Source organism: Macaca mulatta, chromosome 6, assembly GCF_049350105.2.
Source record: "Macaca mulatta isolate MMU2019108-1 chromosome 6, T2T-MMU8v2.0, whole genome shotgun sequence".
Classification (NCBI taxonomy): domain Eukaryota; kingdom Metazoa; phylum Chordata; class Mammalia; order Primates; family Cercopithecidae; genus Macaca; species Macaca mulatta.
The window spans coordinates 81,475,323-81,492,694 of NC_133411.1; the positions used below are offsets into that span (position 1 = coordinate 81,475,323).

Consider the following 17,372-nt stretch of genomic DNA (forward strand, 5'->3'; position numbering starts at 1 on the left):
TCTGCCTGTGCTCTGGAATTGGAACAATAATGCTTGGATGACAGCACATTTGCTTGTTTACTGAATATTTAAAGCCCACTGTTGAGACCTACAGCTCAGAATAAAAGATTTCTTTCAAAATGTTACTGGAGTACTTTTGACTTTCAAGTCTTATTAAGAAATATATTTTGTAAGGCTATAGCTGCCATAGATAGTGATTCCTCTGATGGATCTCGACATAGTAAACTTAAAACCTTCTGGAAAGAATTCACCATTCTAGATGCCATTAAGAACATCTGTGATTCATGGGCGATCAAAATATCAACCTTAACAGGAGTTTGGAGGAAGATGATTCCAATCCTCATGGATGATTTTGAGGGGTTTAAGACTTTAGTATAGGAAGCAACTGCAAATGTGGTGGAAATAGCGAGACAACTAGAATTAGAAGTGGAGCCTAAAGATGTGACTGAATTGTTTAAATCTCATGATCAAATTTGAATGGATAAGGAGTTGCTTCTTATGAATAAGCAAAGAAAGTGGTTTCTTGAGACAAAATCTACTCCTGGTGTGGTGATGTGAACGTTGTTAAAATGACAACAAAGGATTTAAAGTATTCTATAAACTTAGTTGACAAAGCAGCAGCAGGGTGTAAAAGGATTGACTCCAATTTTCAAAGAAGTTTTACTGTGGGTAAAATGCTATTGAAAAGCAATGCATGCTGCAGATAAATCTTTCATGAAAGAAAAAGTCTATTGATGTGGCAAATTTCATTGTTGTCTTATTTTAAGAAATTGCCACAGCTACCTCAAACTTCAGCAACCACCACCATGATTGGGCAGTAGCCATCAACATCAAGGCAAGACCCTCTACTATCAAAAAGATTACAACCTGCTGAAGGCTCAGATGCTCATATTTTTTAGCAATAAAGTATTCTCAAACTAAGGTACATACATTGATTGTTTTAAGATATGCCTTTACGCACTTAATAGACTACAGTATAGTGTAAACGTAACTTTTATAGAAACTGGGAAAAAAATCACGTGACTCACTTTAGTTGACTTTCGCCTTACTGCAGTAGTCTGGAAGTAAACCTGCAATATCTCTGAGGTATGCCTGTTATGTTTATTGCAATTTTGACTTCTATACCCAAAAGAAAGAGAAGGGATAAATAAGGCCATGGAGCCAAAAGCTTATTTGGGAACCTGGGGTAATGAAGGACAAGGAAAGAGTAACTTGGCTATCAAAGAATTAAGAGTGACCCTTGAGAAAACTGAAAAATCTCTTAAATATATCTCTTTCTTTTAAAAAAAGTCTTCATGATAATGTAGCAAAAGTCAAAGGTGAAGTATGTTCTATTCTAAATGATCAGACTCCAAATCAACACTGGATTCATTCTTTGTTCCAATACTTAACCACAGCTACAATACTATCTACACTAAATTTTATGAAACTTAAACCTCCTTCATAATTTTACATTTTGATTTTGAGAAAAACTTCCAAGGAAATGTGAAAGGTATTAGGACTTTAAGTTCTTAAGGGATTCATTTAAGCTGGGTCTTTTTAGGACCAATTATCCATGGATTACTCTTACTTGTATCCTCATTTCCTTAGGCATCAATTGTTTTTTATACAAAGGTAGAGGTGTTGATTGAAAAGTTAGTTTTAAGTTTATGTTAGTAAAAAGAAAGCCAGAGAGCCAATTAATATGGTCTAGTTCAAACATGCCTTTATTTCAATGGCAAAAAAGCATTAATCTTATATAATTGTTGAACAGTTACATATGTCTTAAGAATAGTAAGCATACATCTTAAATAGCAACTCATAAAGTGTATGTTAAAATAGGCCCACCAGATTATACAAGATGAAATATAAATGTTTGTTGACAATTGGAACAAATACCTAATAAAATATTAAGAAACCAAGGTTTTAGAGTGTTAGTTCCTCACATCCCACATAAAACTTCCAATGCTGATCCATTACGTGGCATGGGAGAAATTCTTGATCACTGATTAATAGTATTTCATTTATTTGTAGATAACGTGGGATGCTTTGCATCAGCTCTCTGGAAGTTCCTGTTTAAAGAAGTATCAACAAATTAAAAACTGCCCTCTGAAATTTAAGATTTAAATTTTGCTATTACAAATCCCAGAATCCAATCAAGTCTAGGTGAGAGCACACATAGCAGGTTTTCTGATCAGGACCTTTTTCCTCAACCTATTTTCTGTACTCAAGACAAAGCTATGAACCAGCGTTGGCTGATCTTGGGAAAGAGGGGCCTGTTTGAAGTCTAAAACATCAGCAGAAAAAGGATAGTGGAAGTTTCTGAAGATAGTTGTACAAACTCCTCTGTGCCTCAATTTCCAATAAATGGAGAATAAAACAGTTGTATTAAGTGAGATTTTGCATGTGAAATTCTTAGCATACTGCCGGGCAAACAGCAAATAATAATTACTAGATGCTGTTATTATTTAGTACTAAAAAGAGTATTAGGCTGCAAGATTTCTAGTCCTGCCTCTGCCACAAACTTGGTGTGTGATCTCAAGCAAGTCATATGGCTTTTCCAGACTTCCATCTCTGAGATGTGAGAGGAGTGATGATGAAGAGAGTTCCTTTTGGCTCTGCCAGTCTAATGGGCCAATGGTCCTAAAACTGGTTTCTTCAAGCTCCCTGACAGTCTGAGAGATTTTTTTCTCTGAAATTGGCTATATGAGCTGTACATCATTCAATAAGTTGAATCTTATTCCACAGATAGCAACAATATGAGCGTGACCTCTGTATGGCCAACCCTTTCTTCATACTTGGCCCACGTGCTTCTGGTAGAGTTGTTTTCAGCCTCCTGATTTGCTTAGATCTACACCAATGAGTGAACAGGTATAGATTCAGGGGTCAGAACATACCCCATTCAGAGGGAAGTGACATGCAATGAGATTTTTTTTTTTTTTTTTTTTTTTTTTTTTGAGATGGAGTCTCACTCTGTCGCCCAGGCTGGAGTGCAATGGCACGATCTTGGCTCAGTGCAACCTCCGCTTCCCAGGTTCAAGCGATTCTCCTGCCTCAGCCTCCCAAGTAGTTGGAATTACAGGTGCCCACCACCACACCCAGCTAATTTTTGTATTTTTAGTAGAGACAGGGTTTCGCCATGTTGCTCAGGCTGGTCTTGAACTCCTGACCTCAGGTGATCCACCCGCCTTGGCCTCCCAAAGTGCGATGAGATTTTTATTGGGTATTTTGGCAAAGAGTCACATACAGAGTCTTTTTTCTTAGACTTGAACTTGGAAGAACGTAGCCCTGGGATGATGAGAAGAAAGGCTATTAGGATAGAGCCAAAATGAGGAAATGGATCTGAGAAATGGAAAGCAAGAGAAACTAGTGCTTTGTCAAACATGCTCTTTGAACCCTGAATGAAACCTGAAGATCTTTCTGTACATGAGTCAATAAAATTCCTTTTTGAGGGGTTTAAACCAGTCTGATTTGGGTTTTAAATCATCACTTATAATCCAAAGAATTTAAACTTTTTTACACATGTTCCATATGTAAACATAGTAATTCCCTTATTAGGAGCTTTGTTTTATAGACTTCCTGAAACAAGGTATCTCATAAAAGTTAGGGAGCATTTTTTTTCTTAGGAAAAACCCATGGAAGTAAATCTTTACATATTAATTTAAATTCTTTTCATCAAATTTAGCCTAGTTTAATCATTTAAACACTATTATTTAACACTTGTATTTTCCTCTATAAGATGCTGTCCCCCCACTTTAGTTATGATTTGAAAAACTTAATGCATCTACCATAATTTGTTTATAATTCATAATTCATTTCTCACTTTTCACTATTCAGGCATGTGCCAATACTTCTATAGAATTGATACTCAGAAGCAGAATTACTGAGTTGAGGGGTCTGTAAACATTTTACATTTTAAGAGGTTCTGCCAGAGTGCCCTCCTAAGTGCATCCTTTTATACTACCACCAACAGTATCATGAGACTACATGTGACAATACCTGTTCTTTTCTTCCACATCTTTGCCAATACTGAATGTTATCAGTCTTTTTATAAAAGTTTTGCCACTCTGATGGTAGAAAAATTTGTCTACTATTTTCATGGGCATCTTCCTGATTAGTATTTAGCATAAGCATCTTTCATATACTTAGCATCCATTAAAGCTTCTAGGACTAGGAAAGTGTCTATTAAAATTTTTGTCTGGGGCTGGGCATGGTGGCTCATGCCTGTAATCCCAGTACTTTGGAGATGGGTGGATTACCTGAGGTCAGGAGTTCAAGACCAACTTGGGCAATATAGCAAGACCTTGTCTCTATAAAACAAAATTTGTCTGCGTTGATTTGGTCAAATGTTAATCAGAGCATGGAGCTAATTAGGTCAGGAATTTAATATCTGTATGCATCAAAATTCTGTTCCAAAACTATTCCTTAGTTCACTGGGCACCTTCAGTGGAGCGTAAATGTTTCCTTAAATCTAGTGTTCCAAGTAAAATACAGTTAAAAGCTCATGTTTTGGTAACAGCTCTGAAGTATCTATATACTTAAATATTTAACTCAGCCACTGCTTTAGAGAACCACTCCTTATAGTTCTTATTCTATGAAGACTAAAATGAAGTTTTGAGGTAACTCATGTTTATAACTTTTCAACACATTAAATATTTTAATAATATTAAATATTTAATATTTAATAATTTAAATATTTAATATTTAATATTTAATAATTTAAATATTTAATAATATTTAATATTAAAACACATCATTATTTAGCAATACATTGAAATAACTGCTGGAAGTAGCTGCAATACTTCTTATTATCCCTTTCCACAATGTTATATGAAACTGCCAGCAAAATCAACAAGATCGTAATGCCTAATTCAAGCACAGTCTAACTGACATCTGAGAAAAACTGTTCTTTTTTTTTTTTTGAGGTGGAGTCTCGGTCTTGTCACCCAGCCTGGAGTAAAATAACGCGATCTCAACTTACTGCAACCTCCGCCTCCCAGGTTCAAGCAATGCTCTTGCCTCAGCCTCCCAAGTAGCTGGGATTACAGGCGCCCACCACCATGTCCGGCCAATTTTTTTGTAATTTTAGTGGAGACGGGGTTTCACCATGTTGGCCAGGCTGGTCTTGAACTCCCGATCTCAGGTGATCTGCCCACCTTGGCCTCCCAAAGTTCTGGGATTACAGGTATGAGCCACCACCGAACAGTCGAAAAACTGCTCTTAATAAAGCACAGCAGAGATGATTAGGGGTAGGGCAGAAATCTTTTGACACCATGGCACTGGCAGTTCCTAGACATGGTGCCAAAGGTGCAGAGCAGGGAGGCCTCTAGCTGAGAGGGTACACACAAAGCCCCATCACTTTACATTTGTGCTCTCTTATAGTCTTTACTCCTTCATAGCCAGTGTGACTCCAACCACATTATCCTGTTGTGAATCCACTGTGTGAATTTCCAGTGTAAAGTTTCCTGCAATGTGCCAGATTACCCAATACAATTTACTATGTCTAAATTGACATTAACTATTGTTTTATAGATTCCTAAAAAGGACTTTTAGCAGAGGCTGTTAGTTGCCTCCATTTTTGCCTTTTTGTTTTTCTCCCATTAACAGAATCAAAGGCAATGTGTCACACAGAAAAACTGTATTTTTCAGCCTTCTTTGCAGTTAGGTGTGGCATATGACTAAACTCTGGCTAAAGAGATATAAATCAAAGTGTTGTGTTTGACTTCAGGGAAGGTTCGTTAAGGGGACAGACAGCTAGGAAGCCCTTTTTTTGCCTCTCTACTTTCCTTCTTTCTAATGCCTAAATGCAGATGTGATGGCTAGAGATTCATAACTATTTTGGATCATGAGTTTACTTCAGGATGTAAACCAGTACAAAGAAAGACAGAGTAGAAAGACTTGGTGACTCTGTGGTGCTGCTGTGCCTCATCTGGAATGCTACGGATCCAGACTTCTTAATGAAAGACTAAATCTTTGTGTGTTGAAACCACTGCTATTTGGGGTTTTCTGTTGCATGCAGCCAAACCTAATCCTACATCATACAGAACTTTTGAACTCTAAGAAGTAGATGAAATATTTCTGCAAAGACCACTAGGTCTGCCTTGGGGCTTTCTCTTTGGAGGCACAGAGAGATCATGAATATTTAAGCACGCAGAGGATCATGATGTGAAAAAATACAAACTCCACAAAATATGCCAATTTTGGTATCATTTTTACTATAATAACTATATTACCAAACTTCTAATACACAAGGGCAGATTAATAGATGGCTGGAAAGATGAATACACACAGAAAAATCCATACTGTAAGGTATTGGTATTAGGACGTCAGAGTGTAAGACCTGATAGGTAAATGCAGCCATCTTTATGATAATTCCTATTGTTCCATAGTGATTGTTTTAGGGACTTTTCATCTCATTTGATCCTCTTGAGATGATGTAGCCACATGTGAACTTGGGGAAAGTTGGGGAAAATCAGAGCAAGGTGGACTTGTGGGCATACAACCTTAGCATTTCTCTCCAAAAGGTAAGTCTTGCTACAAAAGTTACAGGCCTAGCCAAGTGCAGTGGCTCAAGCCTATAATCCAGGCTACATGGGAGGCTGAGATAGGAGGATCACTTGAGCCCAGGAGTTTGAGGCTGCAGTGAGCTATGATCCTGCCACTGCACTCCAGCTTGGGTGAGAAAGTAAGACTCCACCTCTTAAAAAAAAAGTCACAGGCCTAAATAAAAGTGCTTGCTTTAAAGGGAGGGCCAGACACTCTTCAAATAAGGTGAGCTTCATCTTATTTTTAATAAGAAATCATCACTATGTTGTTTACATAGAGAAGATTCATCCAAAGATGTTGTTCTGTACTACCATCCAAAGTACAGAACAACAGGCAATGAGCATATATTGGAAAGCTATGGTGTGCCAGGCATTGAAGAATATAAGAATTAAGATTTCATAAAAATTCTGTGAACTCAAAGATCTTCTCAGTCTATCATGAAATAAAGATGATGTAACCAGCAATTATTTATAACATGGAGTGATATACATAAGATTTGATCATCTATTTGATCTATTTGCACAATATGTAGAATCTCAACACTTAAAAAAGTGAATGGAATTGAACATTTTCTTTTTTTTTTTTTTTTTTACCTTGTCCAAATTTTGTTTTCTCAAACATTGATTTGCTTGGTTCCTGTACTGGGTCATCTAAACAAGCAACTTCTGAAAGTGAAACAAATCGTTAGTAATAATTTTGCTGAATTAGGGGACTGCTCTGGTCAAATCAGGATGATGGTCACCCTACCGAAGGGAAATATAAATAGCTCTTTCTTGACATTTTAGGCTAGATGATTTAAAAATAAAATAATAAAATGAAAATAGCTCTTCCTAGTTCCCCTTATTCCCCAAAAACAGTATTCTAAAAAGTATGGTCATTAAAAAGCATAAGAGAACAGATTATGTTTGTGATCTGAGGTAGGGTGATGAAAGCCACACAAAATTATTATTATTTTTTTAGACTTTCTGGTCTCTACAGTGTCAGAGCCATGATTTCCATGATGATATTTTGATATGTAGAAGAGGGAGAAAGATTCTCTCCTGAGTGCTTTTCTTGTAGTAGGGTTAGAGAGTTTTGCATTGTTCTAACTTGCCAGGTCTTTGGGTTTCTGTCAGGTACCACAAAACCAGCTATAGAAGAATTCTAATTAAGGAGATTCAAACAAAACTCCAACAGCAGCCTACAGAATGCCAGCAGGGCCCTGCCTGTAGATTCTTAGGTCCAGACCAAGGTAGCAAGAAGCTGGTTGGCACACTGCTACCTCTATGGTTCTTAAACTAACATTAAATTTTTCTTTTCTTTTTTTTTTTTTTTTTTTTGAGACGGAGTCTCGCTCTGTCACCCAGGCTGGAGTGCAGTGGCCGGATCTCAGCTCACTGCAAGCTCCGCCTCCCGGGTTCACGCCATTCTCCGGCCTCAGCCTCCCGAGTAGCTGGGACTACAGGCGCCCGCCACCTCGCCCGGCTAGTTTTTTTTGTATTTCTTAATAGAGACGGGGTTTCACCGTGTTAGCCAGGATGGTTTCGATCTCCTGACCTCGTGATCCGCCCGTCTCGGCCTCCCAAAGTGCTGGGATTACAGGCTTGAGCCACCGCGCCCGGCCTAAATTTTTCTTTTCTTTTCTTTTCTTTTTTAAGACAGAGTTTTGCTCTTGTCACCCAGGCTGGAGTGCAATGGCACAATAACATAACAATTTTCTGAAATATCTAATGGAAAGAAAAATCAGGATTTGTGAAAAGAAATTAATAACAGGAAATTATTTATATTACAGGCAACAGAAGTAGCAGTTCAGAACCCATTTCTGATTTCATGCTCACTTAACAGGGAGATTGTGTGCCCTCTGAGGAAGAAGATGCCTATTTAGGGTTGAAAATGCCTGCCTAGAACTAGAAAATCTGAGGAGCAGATGACCTTCACGATAGAAGGAAAAACCTACTGCTCTGCTTCGACTCTTAGGTTCGAAACCAGAAGAAAGCATTTGCTTGGTTTTCCTTCTAGTGTGTGTTTAGGGTGGGTGGCAGGGAGGGGGCAGAGAGAGAGAGAGAGAGAGAGAGAGAGAGAGAGAGAGAGAGAAAGAGATGGAGCAACGGGGGCGGAGAGAGAGAGAGGATAGAGTACTTTAGCAATTCCAATTCCACCCTCAGGAATCAAAGCAAAGGGGTGAATATCAAGGACTGTCAAATTATTATCTGCACAAGAGATCAAATACTATTAGTCATCCAGAGTCTATAGTCAGGCTGGCTGTGTAAGAGTCACCTCTAAAAATTCAGGTTACTGGGCCTTACCCCATGATTTGATTAGGTAGATTAGATAGGTAGTCAGGTTAGGAAACAAAGGCCATGAACTACTACAAGAACTCCCTTCAATTTCTTAAGCCCTTTAACTTCCCCAAAGTTATTAATGTTACCTGTTTTAATGTTACTAGTTATGAATGTTACCAGTTATTAATGTTGTCTGTTTCCCAAAAATGATGAAAAACACTTTTGAGGCTATCTTCAGAAAACTGTGGAGAATGCACCCTATTAATGGAGCCAGTTTTTGTGACAGAGGAGGATCCTGAGAAATTAGGGTGCAAAAGTTAGGAAATGAATGTAGTTTGAATTATTGGGGCTTGTTATAGGAAAGGAACAGTCCCAGGGAGGCCCTGGGTAGGGACTTGGTGATAGAAATCCTGTTTGTTTCTTGGCCCTGGTTCTCACAGTGTCATCATTTTTTGTTTTGTACCTCCTCTCTTCTGTATTGTCCCCAAATGGTCAAAGACAGGGACACTAGGAAAAAAAAGAGGGGATGCTGTAGCAAAGGAGGGTAATATAACTGTAGTTACGGCTATTTTTCAGAAATGTGTGCTGCCTTTTTCCAGATCACTTCAAAATCTGCTGCTCATTGGTTTTAGTTTTCTCAGGCTAAAGGCTGTTCCATCTGATAAAGGGTATTAGTTTACTCTAATAAGCAAAGATTTATTTTAATGCCTATTTTTAGAAAATAAATAAAACCAAATCATGTCTTCTGAAAGAAAAACAATACTCATTTTTTCCTTTTATATGACACTTAAAAATCTATCCAAAGTAAGTACAGCATAGATTCAGAGAAAGGAATTGTGAGGGATGGAGTCATCTTCTTAAATTCTCCTGGAATTAACTAAGGTTAAAAATGGAGTGCTATAAAACAAACAGAAAATAACAAGTGTTGCAGAGATGCAGAAAAACTGGAACCCTTGTACATTGCTGTTGGGAATGTAAAATGATTCAGCTGCTACAGAAGACAGTTTCGCTGTGCTTCCTATATAGAATTACTATATAATAAATGATGAGTATCCCTAGTCCAAAACGTTTGGGACCAGAAGTATTTTGGATTTTAGATTTTTTCAAATTTTGGAATATTTGCATATACATGAGATATCTTGGGGATTGGCCCAAGTCTAAACATGAAATTCATTTATGTTTCATATACACCTATACACAAATCCTGAAGGTAATTTGATCCAATATTTTTAATAATTTTGTACATGGAACAAAGTTTTGACTGTGACTTGTCACATGAGGTCAGGTGTGGAATTTTCCACTTGTAGTAGCATGTCAGCACTGAAAAAATTTCAGGCTCTGAGATTTCAGATTTTGGATTTTTGAATTAAGGATGCTCAACTTGTATAATAATTACACTCCTAAGCACACACCTAAAAGAACTGAAACCAGGTGCCCAAATATACATATGTCTATTCATAGCAGCACTATCTCTAATAGCTAAAAAGGGGAAAGCAGGCCAGGCATGGTGGCTCACACCTGTAATCCCAGCAGTTTGGGAGGCTGAGGTGGGCAGATCACCTAAGGTCATGAGTTCGAGACCAGCCTGGCTAATATGGTGAAACCCCGTTTCTACTAAAAGCACAAAAAATTAGCCAGGTGTGGTAGCACGTGCCTATAATCCCAGCTACTCGGGAGGCTAAAGCAGGAGAATCACTTGAACCCAGGAGGCAGAGGTTGCAGTGAGCCGAGATCATGCCACTGCAATCCAGCTTGGGCAACAAGAGCAAAGCTCCGTCTCAAAAAAAGAAAAAAAAAAAGCCTGGGGGTGGGGGAAGCACCCAAATGCCCATCAAAGGATGAGTGGACAAATTATGGTATATCCATATAATGGAATATTATTCAGTCACAAAAAGGAATGAAGTATGGATACATGCTATGATGTAGATGATCCTCAAAAACATTATATTAAGTGAAAGAAGTCAGACAAAAAAGGTCACATATATTGATTTCATTTATATGACATATTCAGAATAAGCAAATTCATACAGACAGAAAGCAGATTGGTCGTTTCCAGAAATCGGGAGGAGTAGAGAATGGGAAACAACTGCTGAGTGGGTACAGGGTTTCTTTTTGGGGTGATAAAAGTGTTTTAGAATTATATAGAGGTGGGTGGTTGCATGACATTGTGAATTTACTAAATGCCACTGAACTGTTCACCTTGAAATAGTCAATTATAATAATTGTTAGTTTCACATCAATGAGAAAAAAGACAAAATAAAATGAGTGCTTTTCCAGTAGGTTTTGGTGTTTTTATCCCACAACGAAGAAATGAGTGTCAGTCTGTACATACCTGGAAGACAAGGTTGATATTGCTGAGGTACTGAGTTTGGTTCTGGAAGTATGGGTGCATCCTCAGAAACATACTTTAAAAGCTCCTTCCCAAGATATGTAACCTGCACATAATTAAGCACAAAATTTACAAATCATACATTCTGTAAGAAGGCAATACACTTATGTCCTGAACATTGTAATTTTTATAAGGTTTTGGCTGTTGTATGTTGTGGATTAGCAAGCTTTAGTCCATGGTCAAATCCAACCTGCAACCTTCTTTTCTATAAATAATGTTTTATTGGAATACAGTGATGCTCATTCATTTACTTAACATCTATGGCTGCTTTCATGCTATAACATAATTGACACAGACCACATGTCCATGAAGCCCAAAATATTTACTATGTGGCCTTTTACAGAAAAAATGCATTGACCCTTGTTGTGTGATATTAATTCACTCACCTATTCACTTATTCAACAACTATTAATCCAGCACCTGCTACTTTGTAACTTTAAAATTTTAATGTTACATTAATAAAATTAAGGCATAAAAGTAATGGTATTTTTCAAGAAATCAGATATTTAACTGATTAAATTAATAACATTTCAGGTCTAGATATCCACTTTTTTTTGGTAGTCTGTGAACTTAGATATATCGTTATCAGTGCAAAAAGTCAGAGCTTAGAAATATCTACACACAAATAGCCAGGGCTGAGGCAGAAACGGTAAATTCTGCCAGAAATGTTCTGGGCCCAAGGGTCTTTGGGTTCTTTACTCTTAGCTTTAGGATAATCTATTAATATACCTCCAGATGTTGGTTGACTGTGGGCAAAGCATCAAGATTCAACTTGAACATCCCTTCCTCCAGGATGCCTCCCTATAACTTCTAGATTCAAGTAATGATCCTCCTCTAGGTTCCCAAAACTTCTTTACTCATATTTCTGTCATGGTACTTACCTCATATAAATGAAATTATGTTTTAATACATCTGTTTCTATTAAACCATAAGCTCTTTGAGGACAGGGTCTGTATCATATTCATTTGAATACTCTCAGCAGTTCACAGAGTGCCTGACGATACTGGATAAAAGACTCTGAAGTCCCGACTCTTTTTCTTTTCTTTTAATTTTTTTTTTTTTTTGAGAGAGTCTCACTCTGTCACCCAGGCTGGAGTACACTGGCGTGATCTCGGCTCACTGCAATCTCCACCTCCTGAGTTCAAGCAATTCTTATGCCTCAGTCTCCCATGCCTCAGCCTCCCATGCCTTAGCCTCCCTAGGAGCTAGAATTACAGGTGTGTGCCACCATGCCTGGCTAATTTTTGTATTTTTAGTAGATACAGGGTTTTGCCATGTTGGCCAGGGTGGTCTCGAACTCCTGACCTCAAATGATCCACCTGCCTCAGCCTCCCAAAGTGCTGGGATTACAGGTGTGAGCCACCGTGCCTGGCTGTGAAGTCCCAACTCTTAAGAAAGATTCTCAAATTCCCTAAGCCTCAATTTGTGTTTGTAAAAAAAATGTCTCCAGCTTATTAAATTGTTGTGAGGATTAAAAGTGATAATGCAAGAAAAGCATCTGGCATACTGTGTAGTACATTCCGAGTACTCAATAAATGTTAAATTGAACAGCGTGAGAAAGGTCTAGGGGATCTTAAAGGTATAGATACCCTTTGGGCTCAATCCTATGACCAAACAAAGCCTGGCAATGAAAATGGAACAGACCAGCCTACTCAATGTGTCAATCCCTTTTCACTTGCCATAGAAAATGGAGGAGAGGCCCCTGAATGCCATTTGTCAGTTCTCCAAACAACCAGTTATTGGAAATAATAGATTTTGTATGTGTTACACCCTGACAATGTCCAACACATCTCATGAATCCATCAAAGTGCAGGCTCAGTATGTTCGCACCTATATCTCAGACTTTAAAAATATTATTAGTTAGTGCTGGGCAATATAAGATGACTTACACATTCCACTGCAGGTAATTCAGATAAAGAATACAGTTTTAAGAATATCCACCGAGTTAAAAATCTATTTTCCCTTAGGAGTGATTTATTGAACAGGTTAATGAATAGATCTCAAAATGAACAGACACTAGATCACTTCTAGAAAATGTGCATTTCATATTAGTGTTGTGAAAAACCTCCAGTGGGCTAAAGCATAAAGGCAGTCATTACATCTGTGTATGACTCAAACTCTGAATCCTGAACTACATTTCTCTGGATTCAAATCTAGCTCATATGCCTACTCTGACAGAGGCATGGTAGGAAGAGCTGGAGGCTAAGTTCTTAGGCTCTTGAACAACATAGCCTCCAGTGATCTCAGCAACTTCACTGTCCAAACCTATTTTGATGAAGGGCAGCTGACAGGATGCCAGATGAGAACATGTAAGAGAGATGGAGCTTAGTGTAAGGCATGTTCGGTGAGGATATCTGTAGGTTGTTGTGCTGGGCCACTGATGCTTTCCCTGAAGCTCTTACAACACTCCATTATTCCTTAGAAATTAGTCTATGCTGAGACTGGATTAAGAAAATATGGCACATACACACCATGGAATACTATGCAGCCATAAAAAAGGATGAGTTCATGTCCTTTGTAGGGGCATGGATGAAGCTGGAAACCATCATTCTGAGCAAACTATCACAAGGACAGAAAACCAAACACCGCATGTTCTCACTCATAGGTGGGAATTGAACAATGGGAACACTTGGACACAGGAAGGGCAACATCACACGCTGGGGCCTGTCGTGGGGTGGGGAGGAGAGTGGGGGAGGGATAGCATTAGGAGATATACCTAATGTAAATGACGAGTTAATGGGTGCCGCACACCATCATGGCACTTGTATACATATGTAACAAACCTGCACGTTGTGCACATGTACCCTAGAACCTAAAGTGTAATAACAACAAAAAGAGGAAATTATGCTGATTCTCCAATATCATACTAGGGAAAAGTAGGGAGTGTAGAATGTCTGTGTGTGTGTGTGTGTGTGTGCGTGTGTGCATGTTTGAGGAAAATAGATGACTCAGCCAGCCAGTATTCTGGAAATGTAGTTAATGAGCCAAGTGAAATTATTAATCAACTTTATTTTGGTAAGGTCTCTGGGATAAATAAAGTGCAGTATTGTCATTATTAATTGCCATAATAAATATTTCTCTACATCTTATGTAGTAATATGCATCAAAAAAGAATGAAACATAACCTGCCTTTGCATATACTTCCCTTCTGGGACTCCATTTTATTTGAAAATATCAGCCCATTTTCATATGTCTTCAGAAGAACCATTTGTTGGTGTTGACTAATAGAAATCTGTTCATGGATGGCCAGGCATGGTGACTCACACCTGTAACCCCAGCACTTTGGGAGGCCGAGGTTAGGGGATCGCCTGAGGTCAGGAATTTGAGACCAGCCTGGTCAACGTGGTGAAACCCCATCTCTACTAAAAATACAAAAATTAGCTGGGCGTGGTGGTAGTCCCAGCTACTTGTAAGGCTGAGGCAGGAGAATCACTTGAACCTGGGAGGCAGAGGCTATAGTGATCCAAGATCGGGCCACTGCACCCCAGCCTGGGCAACAGAGCGAGACTCTGGCTCAAAAAGAAAAAAAAAAAAAAAAAGAAAAAAAACGAAAGAAAAGAAATCTGTTCATGGATGATCAAATAACTACTTTTATTCCATTGCAAGTTTTAAGAAGTCAATCTTACAAAGTTTCACTGCTCCAAGAGGAGTAGAAGGAGGAAAGAATAATTGCTTTTCACCTCAGGGTGGAAAAAGAGCAAATAAAACAATAAAAAAAACTGTAGGTTTTCTTTTAAATTCATTGTAACACAAAATACATTGTGGCTAAGAAAATAAAATAAAAATATTTCTCAAATAAAATATTTCTTTAGGAATTCAGAATATAAGACAGAAAGTAGTTTCAAAGTGCAAAAACTGCCTTGGAAGAGCTGTTTCTATGGAAATGATGCAGGTAAAGCTCACCTTCATGGTACCAACCTCCCCATTCCAGACTCTTTTTTCACACTCCCAACACTCTATGTAGCTAGAGGCAAGAGAAGGCCCTTCACATTATTTATATTTTCAGGATTCAAAACTCCTGGATATTTGTATTTTAAAAGAGGTCCACATATCTAACCACCTCCTTCTTTTTCTTTGTGTTCTAAAATGTAGCTGAGTAGAAGCTAGGTTCATAGGAGGTTTGGGACACATTGAGAGTATGAGTAATTGACAGAATGAGGCTGTCTGTTGAGATGAACAATTTCCATCAGTTTCTATACTCCCACCCCAACCTTTTCACATCTTGATATTCTTAATCATGATGGTGAGAGGAATTTTTCTTAAAAAGTATGTGTGTGTTGGGGAGGTGGGAGGTGAGGGGAACCACAGAAAAAAGTGATCACTAAATCCAAAGGAGTGGAAAGGGTGGAAATAAGCGTGGAAATTCAGGGAGGCATCCGGATGGGAAGTATGTTTGCAGAAGAGATCTGTCTAATGTTCCTTGAAGCACTGCCTAAAATAGCAGCCTACTTTTCATCTGCAGTAATTCACTGTTGAGTATTTACAAAAATAAACCATCATTTCCATTCATACGATTCTTACGATTTTCATCCTGCAACTGTATCACAGAAAGGCATTTTTCCTGTGGAAGTAGGCAACAGTTGCTGCACATGACTAAGGCTTTGCATACATTCATAAAGGTGGCTAGATTGTACTGTGTGCTCTTTTGAGTTCAGAGCAACCTGTTTCTAATGAAAGGAATGTGTGCCTCTCTTGTGCCATTATAAATACAGAAAAGAATGTATAGGGAATCAGAAAATCAGGTTCTAGTTCTGGTTCTGCCTGGCCTCGAGACCAAATCAGGTCATTTAACCTCCCAAATCTTTGTTTTCACATCCATGAACAGAAATAATAGTTGATCTTCCTGCCTCATAAGGTTGTATAAAACTGCTTTATAAATCAAACAGTGCTATTCAAGCTCCACAATCGCTATGCTGGAAGGGTCTTTAGATATCACCTAGCACTACTTATTTCATGCATAAGAAAGCTGAAGTTCAGAAAGGTGAAATGGCTTGACCCAGATTAATCATTCTTACTGAGGTTGCACATTAGAATTGCCTGGAATGCTTTTTCAAATATTGCCACTTGGTCCCTACATAGATATTAGATCAGAAGCTATGGGCTTGGAGTCTGCTAGGCACTAGTGGTTTCTAAAGGCCCTCAAGTGATTCCAATGTGATTGAAAACCATTGCCCAGATAATATAACTTATAAAGAGTGGAACCAGGAACTAGCTTGGTCTGCTGCCTCCCACCCACAAATTACTCTGCCACACCAGAATGTTGTCCAACAGCTGGGAGGCTGCAGAAAAGAAGTCAGTGATGCCCTCTTTGAGTAAGCATCAGGATTTCCTTGGCAAAGCTGTTCAGCAACTGCTTGGGTTGGAAGTTTGAGTCATCTCTGCACCTACTGGCTCTGTCGCTCTGTCAGATACAGGGCAATATCTTGTTTTCTGGCATTCCTTGCCTGACCATCACCCACTCCTGGTCCCATACCCCACCACCACTCTCAGAACTAGTCAGTAGAAATGTTCACATTTTTTTTTTAATTTTTTTATTATTATTATACTTTAAGTTGTAGGGTACATGTGCATAACGTGCAGGTTTGTTACATATGTATACTTGTGCCATGTTGGTGTGCTGCACCCATCAACTCGTCATTTACATCAGGTATAACTCCCAATGCAATCCCTCCCCCCTCCCCCCTCCCCATGATAGGCCCCGGTGTGTGATGTTCCCCTTCCTGAGTCCAAGTGATCTCATTGTTCAGTTCCCACCTATGAGTGAGAACATGCGGTGTTTGGTTTTCCATGTAGCAAAAAGTTCCTTTCATCAAGAAGTGACTGAATTCAGGAGTTACTCCAAGACAAGAAGAGGCAGAGGTTTATGTGGTAAATTTTAAAAGACTTTAAAAGAGCCTTTTAAATACTGTAAAGAAAATCACTAGGGTAATGTTTCTCAGCTTGGGGTATTTACTGGAAGTACATCAGTGCCCGTAGTAATTTTTAAAACTCTATTTTCATTTTTTTGATAATCTAAAGAAAATAAGCCTGTTTAGATATCTGTAGGAATATGTTATATCTGAGAATTGCTCTACTTTTAGTGCCCACATTCGCATGTGGCTTCACTATCACATAGGTGCTAAACAGTATGACTCTAATTGACATGGCTATGAGAAAATACTAGAGGCAATGAGATATAAATGAGGCATTAGTACAGA

At 38.5% G+C, this 17,372-nt stretch overlaps 2 protein-coding genes across 3 annotated transcripts in view; one reads left to right on the top strand and one right to left on the bottom strand.

Moving 5' to 3' along the window:
• The window catches only part of LOC144341347 (uncharacterized), a 50,139-nt gene that overhangs the window by 22,809 nt on the left and 9,958 nt on the right, over nt 1-17,372 (top strand). The window contains exon 4 of the mRNA XM_078004527.1: nt 768-922. The gene's annotated coding sequence lies outside the window, so the exon portion shown is untranslated. The remainder of the gene's footprint in view (nt 1-767; nt 923-17,372) is intronic.
• ANKRD31 (ankyrin repeat domain 31) overlaps nt 1,686-17,372 on the bottom strand; it is a 159,067-nt gene continuing 143,380 nt past the window's right edge. The window contains exons 23-25 of one of the 2 annotated variants that reach the window (XM_001099787.5): nt 11,119-11,221; nt 7,119-7,190; nt 1,686-2,051 (exon numbers count right to left, since the gene is read on the bottom strand). In XM_001099787.5, coding sequence (XP_001099787.3) covers nt 1,906-2,051; nt 7,119-7,190; nt 11,119-11,221 — 321 coding nt within the window. In that variant the 3' untranslated portion in view covers nt 1,686-1,905. The remainder of the gene's footprint in view (nt 2,052-7,118; nt 7,191-11,118; nt 11,222-17,372) is intronic. The other variant, XM_078004866.1, reaches the window with a different exon arrangement.